The 21,169-nt window shown below is 61.7% G+C and overlaps 1 protein-coding gene across 1 annotated transcript; it reads right to left on the reverse strand.

The window, feature by feature from the left end:
* Positions 1–276: 276 nt before the first annotated feature.
* COL6A1 (collagen type VI alpha 1 chain) lies at positions 277–20,396 on the reverse strand. The gene is made up of 35 exons (XM_036350915.1): positions 20,172–20,396; positions 19,398–19,527; positions 17,703–17,903; positions 16,275–16,434; positions 15,959–16,087; positions 15,842–15,862; positions 15,650–15,670; positions 15,515–15,559; positions 14,447–14,500; positions 13,656–13,700; positions 13,504–13,530; positions 13,257–13,283; positions 13,125–13,169; positions 12,775–12,828; positions 12,575–12,637; positions 11,847–11,909; positions 11,646–11,699; positions 11,516–11,551; positions 11,272–11,334; positions 10,000–10,062; positions 7,352–7,414; positions 6,422–6,484; positions 6,011–6,061; positions 5,838–5,873; positions 5,355–5,417; positions 5,190–5,255; positions 4,547–4,582; positions 4,126–4,162; positions 3,876–3,884; positions 3,614–3,747; positions 3,289–3,398; positions 2,636–2,819; positions 2,361–2,541; positions 1,802–1,831; positions 277–1,635 (listed from the first exon to the last, which is right to left on the reverse strand). The coding sequence occupies exons 1-35, from the start codon at positions 20,266–20,268 to the stop codon at positions 1,013–1,015; spliced, it is 3,084 nt and encodes a 1,027-aa protein (XP_036206808.1). The 5' UTR covers positions 20,269–20,396; the 3' UTR covers positions 277–1,012.
* Positions 20,397–21,169: the final 773 nt, after the last annotated feature.

Raw genomic sequence — 21,169 nt, forward strand, 5'->3', positions numbered from 1 at the left:
CAGCCCCCTGAAGCCGAACCCCCTTGTGATTCTGCAGCCCACGATGTCGGGGTCCCTCCCAGGTGCTCCCCAACTATAGATGGTCTTCGTGCCACTGAGGTTGCGCCCTGGGCCCGGAAGAGGGGTGGGTGGATGGTGTCTGGCCAAGGCAGCCACTCTCCTGGCTGGCACTGAGTCGGAGGTGGGCATCCCACCAGATGCCCTAACCTCCACATCCTCCTGTTGGCACCACGTGCAAACACCGTGGGGATTTTAACTCCTCGGAAAGACAACCGGAAAGAGAAGAGTGAAACTTTTATTTGGAAACTTTGCTGAGAGGGACACAGTTGAGAAAAACACAGGAAGGAGTAAAAAATGAAACGAACAGATAAAGAGGGTCTTCAGTAAGATGCAGAGCCACTCGCTCCCGAGGAGAGAGCGTGGGCACAACCCTTCGGCAGGTCACCGGTGGCCCGGCTGCCAGGCCTCGCTGGGAATGGGTGGGGGGTTGATAGGATAGCACCTTGTTCTTGGGGTTTGCAGGACACGGGGTCAAGGAGACACTACTGAATGCTGAATGCTGCTCCCTGGAGATGCTGGGCAGCGTTCCTTCGTGATGAGTGACGCGAGCCTCCGGGGGCGGGCTTAAGAAACCCTCTCCGCCCCGGCAGCCCAGGCGGAACGCAGCCCGTCATCTCCCGAGAACTAGCAGTGGGCTTTGACTTCAGTGCCAATGAGATGTTACGTGGAGGCATCTGTAGGGTTACTGAGGGGAGTGGGGGGCAGCGGGCAACTGAACCCCAGAGCGATGAGGTCTCGGGGGTCCTGACGGGCTGGGGCAGGAGCCTGCGGGAGGTCCGGGATGTTAACTCGGGTTCAGGTGTGTGTGGGGGAGGTGGCAGGACCCCGGGCCGGGGCGCAGACACCGCTCGCACGGCAGCTTTTCAAGCCTTTCCTTTAAAAAACCTCGCGAATCGGGTCAGTCGGGAAGATCTCCGGCGCATTTCACTTCGCTTCAGTTTGGGGAGGCCGGCTAGCCCTGGGCCACCTTCCGGGACACCGTCTGGTAGAAGACGCCCCGCAGCAGGGCCTGGTAGCTGGGCACGCGGAACAGGTGGCGCTCGCCGAAGGCCACGTCGTACTCGGCCGTCTTGCCGGTGACCAGGACGCGCACGTGCGGCTCGTTCACCTGCTGGCCCACCACCACCACGAAGACCTCGATGCCCGCCCGCTGCGCCTCCTGCACGGCCTTCTCGATGGCGGCCGCCGTGGCGCCCTGCGAGTTGCCGTCGGAGAAGAGCAGCAGCCGCTTCTTGGCGGCGCCGGGCGAGGCCTCGCGGTAGAAGCGGGTCACATAGCGGAGGGCGTCGTTGACGTCGGTGGCGTCGTTGAAGAAGTCCATGGCGTCCACGGTGCTGGCCAGCACGGTGTAGTTCTGCAGGAACCGCAGGGCCGCGCGCTCCGGCTGCTGCTGCCCGGTGCCGCTGTACTGCACCACGGCCACGCGCACGTCCGGGGCCGCGGCCTCCTGGCCCGCCGTCAGGAAGCGCTCGGCCAGCCGCTTGGCGAAGCGCTTGGTGGTCTCGAAGTTGTGGCTGCCCACGCTGGCCGAGCCGTCCAGCAGGATGGTGATGTCGGCCGGGGAGGAGAACGTGACTGCGGGCGGGTAGGGGTGAGGGGTCGTTAGCACAGCAGGGCCTCAACATGGCCGGGGGGGTGGTGGGGGGGACTGGCCAGAGCCCACCAGACTGTCGTAATCTCCAGACCCTCCCCACCGGGCGCCCCCGCCCCCCAACGCCCTGCCCACACCCCAGGTACTCACTCGGGCAGGTGTAATCGGGACATTTCTTGTCTGTAAGAGAAAAACCCCACGCCGCCTGAACCCAGCGATCGCAGGGACCACTGGTCCGTCTGTAACCCCCTCCCTCCCCTCCCCCCAAGATGACACCAGTGCTCTCCGTGGACGGCACGGTGTGGCCATGCAAACAGGCGGCGCCCCTGAATGCCTCGCCAGCACCCCACCCGGCCCCTCCACCCCACCAGGAAGGGGTGTCGCCTTATTCAAGGGCAGATCTTTGAGGGGATGGATGGTCCCAGACATTATGTCATGGTCCTCACACCAGGCCAGGGAGGGGTGAGGCAGAGTCCTGACCCTCAGAGAATGGGGAAACCGAGGCTCAGAGAGGTCTGCAGGGCAGACACCCCACGATGTGCTGCCCCTGTGCCACACTAGCCCCAGGCATGCGGGTCACAAGCCCACTGTGTGGGGAGAGGGCCCGAGTCTGACCCAGGCAGCTCTGGCTGCGACAGCTCTGTGGTGCCCTTCCAGCCCAGCTGGGTGGGGCCCTGTGCCCGCTGGCCCCGCCCCCGCCCGCGCCCACCTATGCAGATCTGGGTGGTGACGTTCTTCAGGAAGGCGTCCTCCAGCAGCTCGGCGTAGTTCTCTTTGACCAGCGAGAGCCCCGGCCGGCCCTGGGAGGCCAGGCCTTGGCAGGAAATCACGTTGAGCTGGTCAGAGCCCGCGACGAAGCCGAACACGTCCTTGATGCCCACGGAGACCACCTGTGGGAGGGACCGCGTCAGCCGGCCCCAGGGGGGAGAGGGCCCACACTGCAGGGTGCGAAGGTGGCTGTGTGCGGCGTGGACGTGGCCCCACCTGAATGTCAGGGCCGCAGAGCACGCTGAGGGGTGTGGTGTCCCTCTGGGTGTCCGAGCGGCCGTCTGTGATGACCAGGGCGATCCGGTTGTTCTGAGTGGGTGGCAGGAGCCGGTCCCGGGTGTACTGCAGGGCCTCGCCTGTGAACGTGCCGCCCGCCATCCACTGCAGCTTCTTGATGGCTCTGTAGGGCCACAGCACAGTCAGCACCGGGGCCAGGGCTGGACCAGGGCTCGGACCAGGTACAGGGTCAGCACTGGGGTCGGGGGTTAGCCTGGGCCTGTTGCAGGGGCTGGGTCAGCACCGGGGCCAGGGGTGAACCTGGGCCTGCTGCAGGGGCTGGGTCGGCACCGGAGCCAGGGCTGGACCAGGGCTTGGGCCAGGTACAGGGTCAGCACTGGGGTTGGGTGTCAGCCTGGGCCTGTTGCAGGGGCTGGGGCAGCATCGGGGTCAGGGGTCAGCCTGGGCCTGCTGCAGGGGCTGGGGCAGCACCGGGGTCAGGGGTGAACCTGGGCCTGCTGCAGGGGCTGGGTCAGCACTGGGGTTGGGGGTGAGCCTGGGCCTGCTGCAGGGGCTGGTTCAGCACCAGGATCAGGGGTGAGCAGAGGCTGGGTGGGCTCTTGGAACTGCACACACGGCCGCATTGCACTCACGCCTTGAGCTCCTGGGCGTTCCTGATGTTGGGGTTCCTCAGGTCCACGTGCTCCTGCATCTGGTTGTGGCTGTACTGCACCACGCCCGCATGCGACTGTCCGGGCTCGAACTGCAGGGGGACAGGCACCGAGGTCAGGCGTGGCCTGGCTGCCCCTCCCCCTCCGTCTGCCCCAGGCCAGGCCTCGCCGTGGCTCTCACATGCTGGTGTGTTGTCCTGTCTCCCAGAGCCCCCGGGACCTGCCCCCCTCCAGCTCGGTGTCAGGAAAGACTCCTGCCGCCTGGGAACCACCTTCCCCAGCGCGTGGAGGCCAGGGAGGGACACACCTTGACCAGCTCGTCCCGGCTCAGGCGGTCGATGACCTTGACGATGAAGTCCTTGGCGATCTCGAAGTTCTGCAGCCCGATGCTCTCGGAGCTGTCCAGCACGAACAGGATGTCGATGGGGCCGCACTTGCACTCTGCAGGGGGCGGGGGAGGGGGGCAGCTGCTGCTCTATGCCACACAAAGGGGGTATGGGGGGCTCCGCACCACCCACAGGGGCCGTCTACCAGAGCTAAGGCCACACGAATTAGAGAGTGACACTCACCACAGCAAGCTGGGGAAGAGGAGAAAGAGGAGATTAGGTGATGCAAGACCCTGAGTCTTATGTGAACCCCCACTCGCTCCCCACCTCCTGGGCCTCCCTCACCAGGTGCTTCTCAGTGGGAGAGGAAGGAGGCCAGCAGTGGGGGTGAGAGTGGCCCAGCCCCAGGGACATTCTCGCAGGTGGGACCCACACCTACCCTGCCCCCGCCCCCCTGCTCTTCCCAATAGTTATTCAAAGTGGAGGCACTCACAGCACATTTTCATGATGATGTCCAAAATCTCGCATTCCTGGGGAGGAGGAGACACTTGCATGATGGGCCGACTGGCCGGCCATCCAGCCAGGGCTGCCCCGGGCGCTGGGTGAGGCCGGCCCTCTGGGTCACCTTCCCGGGGACCTCAGCCAGGCTGGGGTGGGCAGGGGCTCTGACTGTCCAGGGTGTGCCCTGCTCTGACCTAGGCCCCTGCTCCCCGGCGCAGGCACCTGAGGGGACCACTGACACGTGGCCATTATGTGCCCCCCGTGGCCGTGTTCCCCTGGACCCGCCATGTCCCCTGTGGCTGTCACATGTCCCTCCAGTGGCCATCGCACGTCCCCCTGTTGCTGCCAAGGGTTTCCACCCCCGGGGGTCCCGAGTGGTTGGCCCCTGAGGATGTGCATAGACACCCACTTACATCCGGTCCTGGTGGTCCCGTGTGTCCTGGGGGTCCCTGTCAGGGAGAAGATGGGAGGAGGGCTGCAGGGTCTGCCCTGGGCCCCCACTCGCCAGGTTCCTGAACTGCAGGTCTGACAGGAGCTGTTAGCCAGCCCCCCGGCCCTCGGGACCCCGCCTCCCATCAGGAGCCCCCTGGACACCAGGGACAGCGGCGGCTTCTGCACATGAAGGGCTGGGGAGAACCGTCTATTATGCGACCACTCAGCACAGTCTCTTCTGGGCGCCAGTGGGTGTGCGGCCATGACCCTGTGTGCAGCCCGTCCATGCTCACTGCCCGTCCAGTCCAACGGCACCTCCTCCGTGGGCAGGGGCCCCAGGCCTGGGTGCCAGACCTCACCTGGGCCCTGCCCTGGGCTTTGCTGTGCTTCTGTCTCTGTCACCTGGTGACCGGCCCCCTTTTCTCTCCCCATTCAGCACCCCCAACGTGCCCCTCAGAATCGTCTGTTCTCTCTGATCCCACCTGTCCAGTCCCAACTTCCCGAGACCTGCTCCCCAAATTCCCACCTCCTCTCCCCAGACCCCTGTCTACCCACCGCAGCCTCAGAGTTGCAGGTGCGTTCGCCCCCCACCGCCACACCTGTCCCAGCCACACCTCCACTCACCTGGGGGCCTTCGGGGCCCCGGTACCCCTTTGCGCCTTTGGCACCTCGGGGTGAAACGTCGTTGTTCTGGAAGAAAAGACCTTGTGTCACAGACGCAGCCACCATCCCCCCAGAGTGCTCCCTCGGGATTTCACAATGTGTGGGCGGGGGAGGGGCTGCACTCACGTCCTCTCCGGGGTCTCCAGCTTCTCCCTCGTCCCCCTTGAGGCCGGGGTAGCCTTTAGTGCCCTGCAGGTGACCAGGAACACACGGTCAGTGGGGTGCAGAGTCCCTGAGCAGGCATATGTGCTGGCTGGGACCCAGCACAGGGTCTCGGGGAGGCAGCAACTGGCCCCCATCTCCCATGGGCGTCCAGCCGAGCTCCTTGGATGGCAAGGCAACTCGTCTACCAGAGGCGTCCTGGCTGTTCCTTTTCTTCACCAACTTCTATTTTAAATCAGCCTCACTAAGGCAGTTTATATGAACTTCATTTCATTTTTAGGAATAAGTTCCAAAAGGAAAAAGACAAAGGGGATATTGTCTGCCCCACATATGTGTGTGTCCACGTGAGAGTGTCTGTACATGTGTACAGGTTCGTCTGTATGCACACGTGTGTGTGTGTACATGTGTGTGCACATGCCAGTAGCCTGGGGATGGGCTTGTACTCACGTTTATCCCGGGAGGGCCCCTGCTGCCCGGATAGCCCTGCAGGGGAAGGAGGACAGTCACGCCGGCTCTGACATGGGCCCCATGGACAATCCCAGCTACCAATCCCTGGGTACAACCCGCAGGCCCAAGTAGTCCCGCTGGCCAAGGGGTGGGGTGGGGGTGGGGGCACTCACAGGGAAGCCGGGGAAGCCTTCAGTGCCATTTCCGGGGGGGCCATCTTCACCCTGGGGGAGAGACCAGTCCTGTCACTGTGGGAGCCACGCAGCATGGGCACAGCGTGGGCACAGGGGTGGCGCTTTTGAGTCCCTCATCAGCCAGGAAGGCGCCTCCCTGCCTGGACTGCCCTGGGGGTCCCAGGCCCACCTCCCCCAGTCCCAGGAGCAGGCGGTGGGCAAAGCGTCCAGCAGTGACCGCGGTGACTGAGGGGACAGTCACCTCCGGAGGATGCCCCGCCCAGTTACCAGACCAGGACCTCCATTTAGACCTTATGAGCCTGGGGCTCGAACCCAGGGCTTCCCAAGTCTCAGGCAACCAACCAGGTGTCAGCCCCTCCAGGACTCTGTGCCCTCGGGCCCATCACTCACTCTTTCGCCCATCAGTCCGGGGTCTCCGGGGGGTCCTGCAGGCCCTGGGGCACCTCTGGGACCCTAAGGAGGAGAGGAGTAGGTTTGGCAGGAGTAAGTGGCACCTGAGGAGGAGCGAGGCAGGTCTGGGGCACGAGGTCCTCCAGAGGAAAACGAGAGGGAGAATCAACTAAAACAGCAGACATAGGCACAGCCATGGACACAGACAACAGGGTGGGGAAGACCTGGGAGTGGGGTGGGTAGGGTCTGGGCAGAGGCGGGGAAAGAGGGTGGAAATGGGAGACATCTATAATACTGTCAACAATAAACAATATATTAAAAATAATAAAACAGCAGCTGGGCCGTGATTAAAAGAAGGATTCTAAACCTATGGTCCTGGGGCTCGGAGTCCAAGCTCCCGCCTGTGACCCACCCAGGGGCCCCTGGGACCTGACGGAAAATGGACAGGGACCCGCGAGGAAGCCGGAACAGCCCATGAGCCCAACAAGGGCATTCGGAAAAACAAAAGGATCCAAACATACGTGTGGCTCCATGTGTCAACAGGGTTTTGAAAAATTGTTAGGGTTTTAGGGAAATGCTGACAATAAAAATTAATAAAAACAGACCCTGTGAAGTCTGTAAGGCATAACAGGCCAAGAAAGAAAAAGAAATTGGAAAGAGATTAGCTAAAATGCTCATGTTACTCATCTCGGGGTGGTACTATTGTATTTATTCAGTGTTGCTGGTCTATCATGGTTGGTACTATTTTAAATTTCAATTCCCTTTTTTATTTTTTATGCATTTTCCAAATGTTCTAAAAGTCACAAGTACTAAAGTGAAATGACACATTTATATGCGCTAATGGTGCAGGGGGCTCTCCCAAGGAAGCGCCGGTGGAGGGGAGGCGGTCTGGGGTCAGGGCTGGCCCCTCCTGGGGCCAAGGCTACTCACCTCGAGCCCTGGGGGCCCCTCGTCTCCTCGGTACCCTTTAGGTCCGACGGGACCCGCGTCACCCTGCGGAGAGATGGACATGCCCACTGGACCCTCTCTCTGCCACACCAGCCCTCCCTGGAGGCGCATCACCTGCCCTTCTGGGCCCAAGGTCGGGTCCCCTGAGCACTTCACAGACAGCCCTGGCCAGGCCGGAGGAAGGAGGACAAGGGCACGTTGTTCACGGAGCTGCTGCCCCCACCCCGTGCGCCCCGCCGAGACCCTGCACTGAGGCCCTGTTGTCAGGTGGGTGTGTCCAGAAGAGGTCCTTCTCAGACAAGGTCCTTGCAGCCCCCCATGACCCAGCCTGCTCCCTCAACCATGGCAGCCAGGAGGCAGTGGGCATACTGCTGCCCTCGCCACAGCTACGCACACGTCCAGCTGCGGCCCGAGGTCCTGGCCCCGGTGCGTGGAGGCACATTGGGCTGCGTCAGCAGAAATAGGAAGGCCAGGGGCATGACACAGCAGTTCCAGAAAGACACATGGACAAGGGATGGAATAGAGGATGAAAGTGCATTGTGATGCGAGAAGCTGTGTTGTGACAACGGGCTTGCTTCTAACCATACAATATCCACGGGTGGGCAAGAGTAGGTCTACAGTTGTGATACAGATAGTGCAATAATAACTAATAGTGCAAGAGTAAATTCTGTGTTTCGTGTACTCACAGTCCTAAACCTACTCTGGCTAACTCCTCTGTGCTCCAAAGGAATCAAAGATATACGCAGAAAATACGGTAAGAGGAGTGGGCGTATTTGGAATCCTGTAAAAGGCAGGACATCCTGAACAGCACAACACCACAGAGCTGCAAAGCGCCCGCAGGCTCATCACAGCGACGTGCGACACAGGCCCCAGCGGGAAAGGAACAGCCTGGTGAACTACCAGGTTCGGTGACCCCGGGACCAGGCTCAGCTTTCCCCACAGAGAGGACACGGTTTTCAGCTGAGGAGCTAAAATGCACATTCAGAGTCTGAGACCCATGCTGGCAAAGCTGTGGGTACAGTTTCTATTGTACACTCCCGAGGGGAGTGTAAGCTGGGGCTAGACCAGGGGTGGGCAAACTTGTTGACTCGAGGGCCACAATGGGTTCTTAAACTGGACCGGAGGGCCAGAACAAAAGCATGGATGGAGTGTTTGTGTGAACCAATATAAATTCAAAGTAAACATCATTACATAAAAGGGTACGGTCTTTTTTTTTTTTTTTTTAGTTTTATTTATTTCAAACGGGCCGGATCCAGCCCGTGGGCCATAGTTTGCCCACGGCTGGCCTAGACAGACAGACAGGTAGGAGTATTTGGCTTCTCTCTCTCTCTCTCTCTCTCTCTCTCTCTCTCTCTCTCTCTCTCTCTCACACACACACACACACACACACACACACACACAATTTGGCCAAGACATTCTGCTCCTAAGAATTTACATTCTGGTACAGCCTTGGATGTATTTCACAATGGATAAAAGATGGATGAATGGATGGATGGATGAGTGGATGGAGAGATGGATGGATGGAGGGATAAATTATAGGCATAGACAGATGATAAATTGATGATGAATAGGTGATAGATGATAGATAATGGACAGAGATGGACAAACAGATAGTGGATAGATAGGTAGATGGGTGGCTGGCTGGGTGAATGAGTAGATAGGTAATAGATAATGGATGGATGATATGTCTTAGATAAATGTCAAAGAAGATAGACCATGGATAGATGGATGAATGGGCAAACAGACAGATGGAGAGCCAGAGGAGCTGACAGTGCGACAGACGGGTGTGGATATTTATTACAGTATTTTCCTGTAAAGGAAATACTGGGGACATCGCATGTGTTCATGAAGGAGAGACGGGCCACTTCGTGAGTTTATACATGGGCAAGCGAGAGGCGCAGGGCAGGTCTGCACCCCTTCCCGACTCCTCTCCAGCCCAGCCCAAGGGCAGGCCAGCCTCTACTTCCTCAGGTAAGGAAGGCTCCTCCCCTCCCCCAGCATGGCCATGGAAGGCTGCACCCAGGAATTCTGGAACCTTCTATGCCCTACATGCCCAAACTGATGCTCAGCTTTTGGGTCTCACACCTGGGCTCCAAAAGCTGAGTGAGTGTGTCCCCCCGCCCCCCCCGCCACTTGTGTATCCGGGGGCTCTAATGTGGGGCACCTCCATCCAGGGCTCCGTCCCCAGTGACCCAGCCCTGCCAGGCAAGGGCAGGGGTTGTGCCCAGGGCCCCGGGCTCCCTCTGCTGCCAGCCCTGCCACCCCCTTCCATGTGATTACCGGCATCCACCCCCACATCCCTCCTCTAGCACCATCCAAGCCAGGGTGCTCCTCCCCACCCACTCTGAGGGCAGAGCTTGGGGGCGAAGTGGGAGTCTGCTCACTCAGCTCTGTGTCCTGCCAAATGCCCACCAGATGGCAAAGGGGTCCCTCTGTGAGTGCTGGGCATCTGGGGCCACAGGGGCTGGGCCCGCCCTCACCAATCCCCATTCTGCTGCTCCAGCTGCCCCCAGCCTCCTGCAGTGGCTCCAGACCCCCATATCCCAGGTCTCCCAGGTCATGCCCTGGGAGAGAGACCTCCCCCAGTTTCCTCACACACGGACACCCGCTCACACAGCCGGGTTTCCTACCGGGTCTCCGGAGACACCGACAGGGCCTTCTCGTCCCTGGTCACCCGGGGGTCCAGCTTCTCCCTGGGGAGGAATAAGGCGATGAGACGGAGGCCGGGAAGGGCGAGGCCTGGGGGGCCGCATCCTTCTCACGCTTTGCCACGTTTTTACCACGATGTGGCCACGTGCTCAGCTGTGCAGTGACTGGTGTGGTTCCAGGAGGCCCAGCCAGGGGGCCCGCAGCTCCTCCTGAGGTCCAAGGCCGTCCCTACGCTGCTCGCTAGCGGGGTCCTGGCAGCGGGGCCCCATCCCAGCTGCTCTGACCCTGTCCACCAGGGGTGCTTCCTGGAGGCCTGGCCTGGATTCGGTCCCATTTCCTGGTCTCAAGGGGGTAGGCTTGGAAGGGGGTCAAAGCCAAGTTCCCCTGCTTTGATGTCCCTCCCCGAGCCCTGCCTGGGGCCTCACAGGAAACTCACTCTCCCCACTGGGCACCTGAACACGCACCTGCCCCTCAGCCTCACACGGGGAGGAGTCGCAGCACCGCCAGGTCTGCGGTGGCAGACGGCCCAGCCCACATCTGAGGCTGGGAGCTCAGCACCCTTTCCCTTAACTCCGGATGTGGGGTGGGGCTGCCCCCCACAAACCAGGCAGGGGCTGCCTGGTGCCCGCCCTCTCGGCCCGGCAAAACCATGCCACTCAACCACGGGGCCACCAGCAGCCTCAGCCACAGGCTTGTCCGCCACTTGGCTGCCCACTGTTCCTGCTCTTGAAGTTTTAACAAAGAAAAGTTGTTCCTAAGAAGAACGCAGGCTGTGTCTGCAGAACTGTTGAGGGAGTTGTTGTGGGAGGGCCGCAGGGATGCAGAAAAGCCCTGGTGAGTGGGGCAGGCTCGGGGCTAAGGAAACCATGTCACATGGAAAGTGGTGCAGCTGGAATAGTGACAGAGGCAGCCCGAGGGGGAGGCACGGAGCTGGGAACGCAGAGCGTGCTGCTGTGGAGCATCACAGACCCCTACGTCCCCGACAGAACCTCAGGGAGCAAACCACTGTGTCTCCTGTGATGTTAGGTGGTCGTTTCCGTAGGAGCTGGTCCTGGGGGCTGAGGGCAGAGACCTTGCCCTTGGCCCTGCTGGCCTCCTCCCAGGCCTGGCTCCCTGAGGTCTGGGTGGGGCCGAGAGCAGGAGCTGAAACAGAAATCTAGGGGCTGAGGGGATGTGTCCTGTGATTCTGACAGCCTGACCTCAGTCTGTCCCCCCAGCAAAGTGGGGTCCCGGATTAATGCACGGTGACTCACCGGGTCTCCTCTCGGGCCCCGCACGCCTGGGGTGCCCCGTGGTCCCCTCTCCCCAGGGCCGCCCTGTGTGGAGAGAAGCAGAAGGAGGTGAGGTTGCAGCTCCAGACTCCTCGATGTGGGAGGGACCCCAGGGCTGGGCGCAGGGCCGATCCCCACGCTCCAGCAGGCCCCCAGCTGGTGATGCAGCCACATCTGGCACAAAGCAATGAGGCCCCGAGCCCAGAGCCCACCCCGCTGGACTCACCCTCTCTCCAGGGGGGCCGTCTGGTCCTGTGTTGCCCTGGGATGGAGAGGAATGAACGGAAGTGTTAGTTGAGATGGAACTCAGCCTGAGTCTCAGGAACCGGGAGCAGAGGCCAAATGTGGGTGCTCACCTCGTCGCCGGCCTCGCCCTTCTCTCCTGGGGGACCAGGCTCTCCGGGGTCTCCCTGGGGAGAACAAGGCACACTCGTCCATCTCTGGCCTGGCCAGTGCCCGGACTGTGGTTGGCCCGGTCCTGGCGGCCCCTCCCAGGGCCTGGGCCCCCCCTGGCTGTGGTGGAAGGAGGGTGGGGCGGGCACCCCGTGAATGCTCACCTCGTCTCCGGGGCTCCCTGTGCTCCCTGGCCTCCCAGGCTCCCCATCAGCTCCAGGCTCACCCTGGAAAGATCAGAAGGGTCAGCCCTGCCTGTCCTTGCTGGGGGGACCAGAGCCCCCGTGCCAGCCCTGCTCACCCGGACGGCAGGCTGCTGCCCGGCCAGCCCCACGGCCCTCCCGTGCCTCCGCCCCGGTCGCTTCCCCTGCGGCCCACTCCTCACAGGGACAACCCTGGTTCTCATTAGTGAGGCCCAGTTTCTGGGATCTCAGCTCTGGGCCCCGTCGGTAACCCGTGAGCTGGAAGGTGATACCCGAAAACGCATTCCCGGAAACCCGTGCGGTTAGAGGGTAGAGCGTGGGGTGGGGTCCACAGGGCTTCGCCGTGGCTCCTAGCACTTCCTGCGGCCACGAGAAACCCCGGGAAACGCCAGCAACAAAACTCAGCCTCAAACCCGACCATGATATCCTAGCTTCGCCGATCTGCCCCCTGGCCGCCAGCACCTGCTCTTACGTTCTGATTCTACCTGAGCAGGGGGCCTCCGGGACACGGAGGCTGCGGGACACTCCCCAGGCAGAGGGCAGGGGCGATGGCGGCGGGAGGGTCCGAGGCTCCCTTTGGGCAAACTCCCCTGCCCATCAGGGGAGCTGTGATGTTTAACCCATAACCCGCCTGCCCACTGAGCAGAGCAGCCAATGAAGCCAAGACCCAGCCCCAGGGGGGCACCCACCTTTTCTCCCTTCAGTCCGAATGCGCCTGCATCACCCTTGGGCCCCGGGGGGCCTTGGACACCCTGGTGAGAAGACGGCAGAGGTCAGTCCAGGGCCTTAACCAAGCCCTCTGGTGACTTCTTAGAGACCGAAGGGTATGAGCCAGTGTTCACACCTGAGACTTACAGTCTTAAAGTATCGGCGAGAGAAAGTGACTTACATCGAAACCAGGTGAGCCCTTGCAGCCTGGCAGGCCAGGGTACCCCATCTCGCCCTGGAAGGAGGAAGGCAGGTTTGGTGGTCCAGTCTTTTGATTCTGGCTCCCCCTCCCCCTCCCAGGAAAGCCCCGCTCCAGAAGACACCCCGAGCTTGGCCAGGTGGCTTGGGGTCCACTGGGACCGCGGGCTCGGCAGGAAACATCTCCTACCTCCCCCACTACCTCCAAACTGCCCAGAAGTGCCCGCCAGGGTTCCTACCTGCTGATGTCTGGAGGGATAACTGGCTGTGCCCACCGTCCCTTCCCTGACCCGTGGCCCTGGCCACCTGCCCTTTCCCCGGCCCGGGGGTTACCTTCATGCCGTCCACACCGTCGATGCCACGCTTGCCCTTCTCGCCCTGTGAGGTGCAAAGGCCAAAGGATCAGATAAAGGTCAGACAGCACCCAGCCACGGGGCAGACACACGTCCCCACCGCCAAACTCACCTTGTAACCTTTGGGTCCCCTGGAGCCCTGTAGAGACAGGAGGGAAGGGTGAGGGCGGTGGTCCCCCCCGTCATGGGGAAAGTTCCCCAGAAATTGGCCAGAGAAGCAGAGGAGGACAGCAAGGAGGGGGTGGGCCTCCCAGATCCCCGGGGAGGGTTGCACCAGCCAACCCCCCACACTGGGGACGGGCCATGCCATCCTTGCCCAGGTGAGGGGGGCTGCACAACCCAAGTGGTGCCTCACTCACCTTCTCCCCTCGGCTTCCCTTTTCTCCCTACACAGCAAACAGAGGAGGAGAAGGGGCTGTCACTGGTGTCCCACGGCCAATGCCCTGGGGGAGCTCGGATGCACTTTGGCTCAGCCCCAGAAGAGGCCGCTGGGGCGGGAGGGGAGACATACCTTCATCCCCTGGTAGCCAACAGGCCCCAGGTCACCAGGCCTTCCCTGAAACATAAAGGAGGATGCGCGTTAGACACCCCCGGGGGGACAGGGGCAGCCCCCACCCAGCCTCCTTGTAGCCCATTCCATGCAGCCCCCACCCAGCCTCCTTGTAGCCCACTCCATGCAGCCCCCACCCAGCCTCCTTATAGCCCACTCCATGCAGCCCCCACCCAGCCTCCTTGTAGCCCACTCCACACAGCCCCCAGGGGGAAGGGGCAGCCCCCGCCCAGCCTCCTTGTAGCCCACTCCACTCAGGCCCAGTCAGATGGAGAGACTGGGCTCTCTGATTGCTGCCCGCTGGCCCCTGGCCCCCTGCTGGCTGGCACCTGAGGGAGCAGCCCTGCTGTGAAGGCCCCTCCTCCACTCCTGGGGGCTCCTTAGGGAAGCTCCAGGGAGGGAAGGGGGAGGTCAAGGGCCCCCAGGAGGAGCTGGGGGTGGGGAGACTGGCCATGGCTGAGGCAGAGGGCGTGGGACTTAGCTGGCCACCTCCCCGCCCCCCTCCCGCCCCATGGAGCACAGGCTGGGCCTGTGGGGAGGCCTGAGGGCATGGGGCCCCGCCCGGGGGATATGCTGGACGGGATGTCTGTGCAGTGCACCCCCCAGCCCTGGCTGCCCATGTGGCCATGTCCTCTGAGGACCGTGACCATGACACTCAGACACCAGCCATCCTTCTGGAAGTTTCTGCAGCCTGGTCCCCCAGCCTCAGGCTCCCAGCGCTCCCACCCCAGGGTCAGGCGTTTGGCACTCACGGGGTCTCCGGCTTCTCCTTTCTCTCCTGGGAGACCTGGCTTCCCTCGTTCTCCCTGGAATACAAAGCATGTCAAGGTTAGGGGCAGTTTCCTGGGTGTTTCTGCAAAACTTGCTTGCATGGTCTGCAGGCACACTGTGGCCTGTCTTGGGACATGCGAGGTCAGCTCCACGTGTCCCCTCCCTCACACCCCACCAGGCTGCTGGCTGGACAGAGGCCCCAAATCTTTCCTCTCTAGCATCCAATGCCCTGTTCCTGCCGCTGTGCTGGCCTCCCAGGCGGGCCGCCGCATGGGCACAAAGACCCTCCCCGCCCAGGGAGCCCGGCTGGTGTGGCTTAGTGATTGAGCGTCAACCCATGAACCAGGAGGTCACGGTTCGATTCCAGGTCAGAGCACATGCCTGGGTGTCGGGCTCCATCCCCAGTAGGGGGCGTGCAGGAGGCAGCTGACCAGTGATTCTCTCTCATCATTGATGTTTCTATCTCTCCCTCCCTTCCTCTCTCTGAAATCAATAAAAACATATTTTTATAAAAGACCCCCCCGGGAGAGGCCGGCTCAGCTCCCGTGGTCAGTGGCCACATGGCTTCACGCCACGGAAGCTGACATTTTTTAGGAGACTCCAGAAATCTGGACTTTCCTGACCAACGTCCCAGTTTGTAAATACCAGCAACGGATCTTGATTTTCCACACCTCCCTGCGCAGGCCACCCTGGCGGGGGCCCAAGGGCGTGCCCATCCCCCATCGAGGCCCTTCTCCAGGAGCCAAGCACTCAGGCGACACTCAGAAAGCGCCAGCTCCTCCACCACAGGAGGGGGCAAGGGTGCTGTCAGACCCCCGCCCCCACGCCAGCCCTGGCCACCCCTTCGGCCTGGGGGTCCCTGTGCCGGGACTCTCTCCCATGGCTGGGGCACCGCTCAGGGAGGGATACTTTCACCATCCCCACACCCAGCCCAGTGGCAGGTGCATGGGGGTGCTCAGGACGGCTGCCTGGGGGCCACCATGTCCCTCACACCTGGCACCTCCCACCTCCCTCCTGGACATAAGCAAGGGTGGGGCGCAGACACTCACCTCGTACCCTGGGTCACCCCGTGGTCCGGGAGGTCCTCTGGCGGGCTGCACGGCAGAGAGAACAGTCAGCCCAAGACAGACCCTCCCAGGAGGCCCCCGGCCTGGGCGGGGGGGGGGGGGGGTGCCCACACTCACCTGGCACTCGAAGGAGCAGCACTGCCGGAGGAGGGACAGAGTGACACATCAGAAAGCTGAGACGCAGCTGCCGCGCCCCCGATGCCTGCGGGGGCTCAGAGGGCTCGGCTTGGGCGCCCAGCTGGGAGGTGGGGGCCAGTGGTGACCCCCTGGGCAGTGGGGGAGGGTGGGGGTGGGGGGAGAGGCTCTTACCACTTGTTCCACATTATTTTTCTGAAAACGAAATGAAAAAGTCAAATTAATTTCCATTTGCAGCCACAGGATTTCCCGGCATCCGGACCCGGGAGGTGGCGGCGCAGGGCCACTCACAATCATGTCGGTGATGGTGTCGATGGTCTGGCTGATGACCTCCTCCGCGTCGCGGCTCTGCCCCCAGTCCGCCGCCGTGAAGTTGCGCCGGTAGGTGTGGTCTGTGGCGATGATGCTCAGCCGCGGCTCCTGGGCGGGCACAGCAGGCACCAGGGTGATGGCAGGAACCAGGGTGACGATGACGGCTGGGAGTGCAGGCCCCTCCCCGTCTCTGCTCCTCCCCACGCCCTGGCTGCAGATCAGTGCCTGGTCTCTGCACCCACAGGCTGTGTCCTGTGCTCCCTCCCGGGCCATAGGCTCAGGACGGGGGTCCTACCAGGTGGTCGGGCGTGATGGCCACTGAGAAGACTTTGATGCCGAGGTGCTTGGCCTCGTTCACCGCATCCTCCAGGCCCCCGCATGGCTCCTTGTAGCCCTCCAGGGGGTGCCCGTCGGTCACCACAATGAGGTACTTGTTCTCCTTCAGGTGGGAGCCCCTGCAGGGGGTGGGGAGCGTGAGACTCGGCCTGGCCCCCTCCAGCCACCTCTGACCCTGACAGCACAGGGCCCCTTTGGAGAGCTGAGACCTGGTGCTGGGAGGTGATGGGGTGGCAGACACCCCAAGGGAGACCCAGACCCAGGCCTGGTGTTACCTGTTACACTGAATAATGTTTGTCTTTGTTGATCCTGCTATAAAGTAGGATCATAAAAACAGACATTAAACAGAAAACAGAGTTCTGTGGGGTCACATTTCCCTCGAAGACTATTTTGGAAAATGCACTTACAGCCAGGGGAAAGGCAGGGGTCCTCACCCGCCCTGAGGCGTCCTGACCTGGAGCCTCAATCACAGGCAACAGGGTGGGGTGGGGGGGTGGGGGGGTGGGGGGGGTGGGGTGGGGGAGGGGGTTGGCTGCAGGTATGCCCATCTGTGAGTGGGGGCACCGGGGGCTGTGGCCGGGCTGAGCTGCGGCCAGGAGCCAACCCTTTCTCTGGACATGGTGGCTGCTGCCTTCTCACCGCTGCAAAGATTCCACGTAGTGTGCGGAGCCAGCGAAGGGATGCTCTTACAGGGACCCCTTCCCTCTGTGTCGCCCTCTCTGTCCCTATCTTTTGTTGTTGTTGTGAAATATATTTTTATTCATTCAGAGAGGAAGGTGAGAGGGAGAGAGAGATAGAAACATCAATGATGAGAGAGAATCATTGATTGCCTGCCTCCTGCACACCACATGCTGGGGATCGAGCCCGCATCTAGGGCATGTGCCCTGAGTGGGAATTGAACCGTGACCTCCTAGTTTATAGGTCGGCTCTCTACCCCTGAGCCACGCCGCTGGGCTCTCTGTCCCTGTCTCCTAACATCTCTCTGTGTCCCTGACTGCAGACAGCACCTCTGCTTGGCCCAAGGGTGGCAGTGGTGGGGCATTCCAGGCCCTTCTGCTTTCACTGGCTCAGGAGAGAGTGGACAGCTCCAGGGGGGATGAAGGGACTCGGTGTGACCCTTGGTGGTCATGAGGGCAGGCTGGGCAGCAGCCACTAGCATGATCCCCTTGGCCACTGGGACTGGTCCTGCGGGATCTTGGGCACCAGAGCTTGGTTTGCCAGTGGGCAGCCCAGGCACCTGGCGAGTTTGGGTGCAGTGACCATACATGGGTCAGGGAGGTGGAACCCTCCAGGGACAGGGGCCTGGGCGGCTCCCAGAGGCAGGAGTCACGCCCGGGACCAAGTTCCACGTGTGTGCGGGCCTGGGCGGGGGTGGGGGGGTGCTCACCCCACCAGCAGCTCCTCCAGCCCCTTCTTGATGGCGCAGTCCGTGTAGGTGCCCTTGCCGAAGTACTTGACCGCGTCCACTCTGTCCTTGAGTGCGTCGCGGCCGCTGGGCATGCGCGTGAGCCCCTGGATGATCTCCACCTCGTCGCTGTAGTGCAGCGCGCCCGCGTTCCACACCAGGTTGCGGTCGCAGCGGTAGTACCTGCAGCGCGAGGGGTGAGCGTGAGCCTCGGGGCCACGCCCGTGTTCACTGGCACCTGGGGCTGTCCACCCAGCGCAAGGTGGCTGCCTTTCGCAGATGGAAGGGCACCCCGGCCCATTCCGCCCCAGAGGATGTGGGCTGGACTTCACATGGGCCCTAAGACGCCTGCTCCCTGGCCTGGTGGCCAAACCTGGGAAGGCCTGCAAGGCCAGGAGGCACCGGCTCCAGCCAGCCTACAGCAGCCTTGGCTCCTGATCTCCAGGGACTTCGGCTGAGAAGCTGTGTGGACGATGGGGGCAGACCCGCAATGGGAGGGCAGAGAGGTGTAGGTTAGGGGGACTGGGCAAGGCCAGTTCTAAGCAGGATACTGGTGAGCGGTCCCCATGATCTGACTGGGGGCCTCTCTCTGCTGTGTGCACCTGGACGCTGATGTTCTCAGTTTTGTTCTGCCCAGGCCTGGGGGTGGCCTGCCAGGCAGCCCATTAAGCAGATGGAGTGACTGAGGCCCCTGTGGTCATGCTAACGGTAGCAACCACAAGAGGAGCCTATTCCAGTTCACAGGTGGGGAAACTGAGTCACAGGAGGTTGAGTAGGAGGCCAAGGCACCTGGAGGGAGATGGCGGCCCACATGGCTGCCCCAGCGTTCCTCCCCAGGCACCGTCCACACAGCCCAGCACCTGGGGGTAAGTGCGGGGCCCCAGGTATCATATCGCTCAGCCACGCCCTCTGTCCCTGCGGCCCCTTTTGGTACGGGAGGTTCGGCCCGGTCAGTAGGTCAGTAGGGACAGAGAGGGTCTAAGGATGGGGCCCTGCACAGATGGGCCGGGGAAGAGTTGGGCTCTGACCTGTGCCCCTCCCCCCTCTACTCAGTCCTTCACCGTGGACTGTCCTGTCCTTGGCCACACCCATTGCTCTAGGCTCTCCCCACCCCACCTTCCTGCTGATTGGTCACACGGATGAATGAGGGAGGGAATGAATGAAGTGTGCCATGCCCAAGCCCAGGAACCAAGCTGGCAGCCTCCCAGGCCTCTGTCTGCGGCACTGGGTGCACTGGGACATGGCGTCTGGACACAGGCTCTCTGACCAGTCATGTGGGCAGCGGCTAGTATCCGATGGTTGGCAAGGTGCGCCCCCTCCAGGCTCGGTCAGGGCTGCAGGCCAACTCCCTAAATCTGCTCAGTTTGGACTGGGAGGCAGTTCCCTGTATGTATTGGGGTGACAGGAGCCCCACAGCACAGCACTGGCCCTCCCTGCTGGCCAGTGCCCTCCCAGTAGCCTGGTCCACCTCAAGCCCTTCTTTGGCCCATCTGAACCACCGTGGACATTGGGAAGGGACTCGAGTGGCCAGACCAGCACTTTCCTTCTTAGGTAGGGAAGTTGAGGCTGGCTCTGCCTGCTGGGCAGGGGCAGGCATGGCCGGTGCCCTGGGCCCACTGGCCCTTCCTCTGAGCGGCTGTAGAAATGCAGGAGAGAGCTCAAGGCGTGCCCTCCTACCTGTCTTTCAGGTTGTCGATGAAGCGCTTGGTGAAGGACTTGACCTTGTCCACCAGGGCCCCATAGGGCTTCAGCCGCAAGGCCACGCTCTCGGAGGTGTCCAGCACAAAGAAGAGGTCCACGGGGCAGTCTGGGCCAGGGAGAGCAGACCGTCAGCTCATGCCCAATGCCCCTGAGGCCACACTGAGGCCACCTGTACCCACTTTCCCTTCCAGCCCCACTCACCCCACCAGCCACCTCCCCAGGCAGCCACTCCCACTGCACCAAGTGGCCCTCATCAGGAAAGCCGGCACCCAGCGATGGGGTGGGGTGACCGTGAGAACCCCCACGTTCGGTCCTGAGAATCCTGCCAGGCCTCCGGGAGGCGGGGAGCCCCGCCCTGGACAGCGAAGGCTGCTTTCTCACTAGGTGCTGAGTTGAATTTAAAAGTCCCAGGGCATGAGCGTGGGAACAGGTAACCGTGTTTCCTGACTGACTGCCAGGCAAGGAGTCAAATGGGACTGACTGAGGTGGAGCAAAACCAGCACTCGATGGGGGCTGGCACCCAAATGAAGTTCCTTCTCCACCCAGCCCTCTGGACTCGCCCGCCCGCCGTGGTGACCACAGCCCAGGGGCCTTGTGGAGGAGCCCGGGGACCTGGGCACCGAGCGGGGAGTTTCAAGCCCTCCGAGGCGGCCCGTCTCCAGCTCTCGCGGCAAGGGGAGAAGCCGGTCCCAGCCCTGCCTCACCAGCAGCAGAAGCACAGTGGGTGGGAGAGGCCGCAAGTCCACTCACCTTGGAAGGCAATGGCCCTCTCGGCTGCCGGGAGGTCCTGTGCGGTGGCCCAGCAGGCCTGCAGCAGCAGGGGGAGCAGAGCGTGGGCCAGCCTCATGTCGCCGGCCTGCGTGCCACCATCGAGCGAGGGCAGGGGTCAGGGTGGGCTGGAGGCAGCCAGAGAGAGAGAGAGAGAGAAAAGTTGTCTCTGCTCTGGAGGGAGTTACTGCCCGGGAAGGAGGGAGGGAGGGGCCGAGGGAGGAGGAGCGGCTGGAGGAGGAGGCTGGGGCGGGCCCAGGACTGGAGGGGCGGCCGGGGTCTCCTCCAGCTCAGGAGTGAGTCACTGAGAGAAAAAGTCTGGTCTGAAGCAGCCTTGAGCCCAGGACACTGCTCGGCTGAAGGAGGGGGTATTTATTGCGCATTCGTGGGGCTGTGCTTCTGGCGCCCGGGAGAGCAGCTGAGTTTAAGATGTCCGGCAAAGAACCGTAACCCCAGAGGCGTTTCCTTGCAACGTGTTTTGGTTGCTTCCAATCCAGAATCTTCTTTTGGAATCGATCTGCACGTTTACCAATCAATCCCCACACTAACTCTTCCTACAAATGAGGTGCCGTTGGTTTCAAATCCTTTGCTCTGTCGGATTTCTGAGTGATTTTTCGTGTCTATATTTCTTCAGTTTAGTCAAGTGCATATTTGGAAAAGCATTTCAATGTTTACCGTGAGACAACAAAGTCAACATATATATTCGAGACCCTGTGTGGGTGGGTTCCAGGTGTGGTCAGATCACCCCTGCCTCCGAGAAGGTTCCAGAAGATCTTTGCTGGAGCTGGAGCTGTTGACACTTGTCTAAAATCAGCCTAAATGGTTTATAGTTTAAAAACGTACAAATGTCGTGTAACCGTCGTAAGGAAACGTTGGAGAAAAACGTCAGAAATTATACTTCTCAGTGGTTGTCCTAGGGTTTCTTCCAATATTTTCTTCGTTTCCCCCACCTACTTTATAGGATTTTTAATAAATAATTG

This window comes from Myotis myotis, unplaced genomic scaffold (genome assembly GCF_014108235.1).
Source record: "Myotis myotis isolate mMyoMyo1 unplaced genomic scaffold, mMyoMyo1.p scaffold_m19_p_2, whole genome shotgun sequence".
Classification (NCBI taxonomy): Eukaryota; Metazoa; Chordata; class Mammalia; order Chiroptera; family Vespertilionidae; genus Myotis; species Myotis myotis.

Coding starts and splice junctions, on each gene's coding strand:
- COL6A1 (XM_036350915.1), bottom strand. CDS start 20,268: ATGAGGCTGGCCCACGCTCTGCTCCCCCTGCTGCTGCAGGCCTGCTGG. Junction 17,904..19,397: donor ATCGACAACCTGAAAGACAG/GTAGGAGGGCAC, acceptor CTCGCGCTGCAG/GTACTACCGCTGCGACCGCA. Junction 4,163..4,546: donor CGGGACCACCAGGACCGGAT/GTAAGTGGGTGT, acceptor CCTCCTCCCCAG/GAATGCGAGATTTTGGACAT.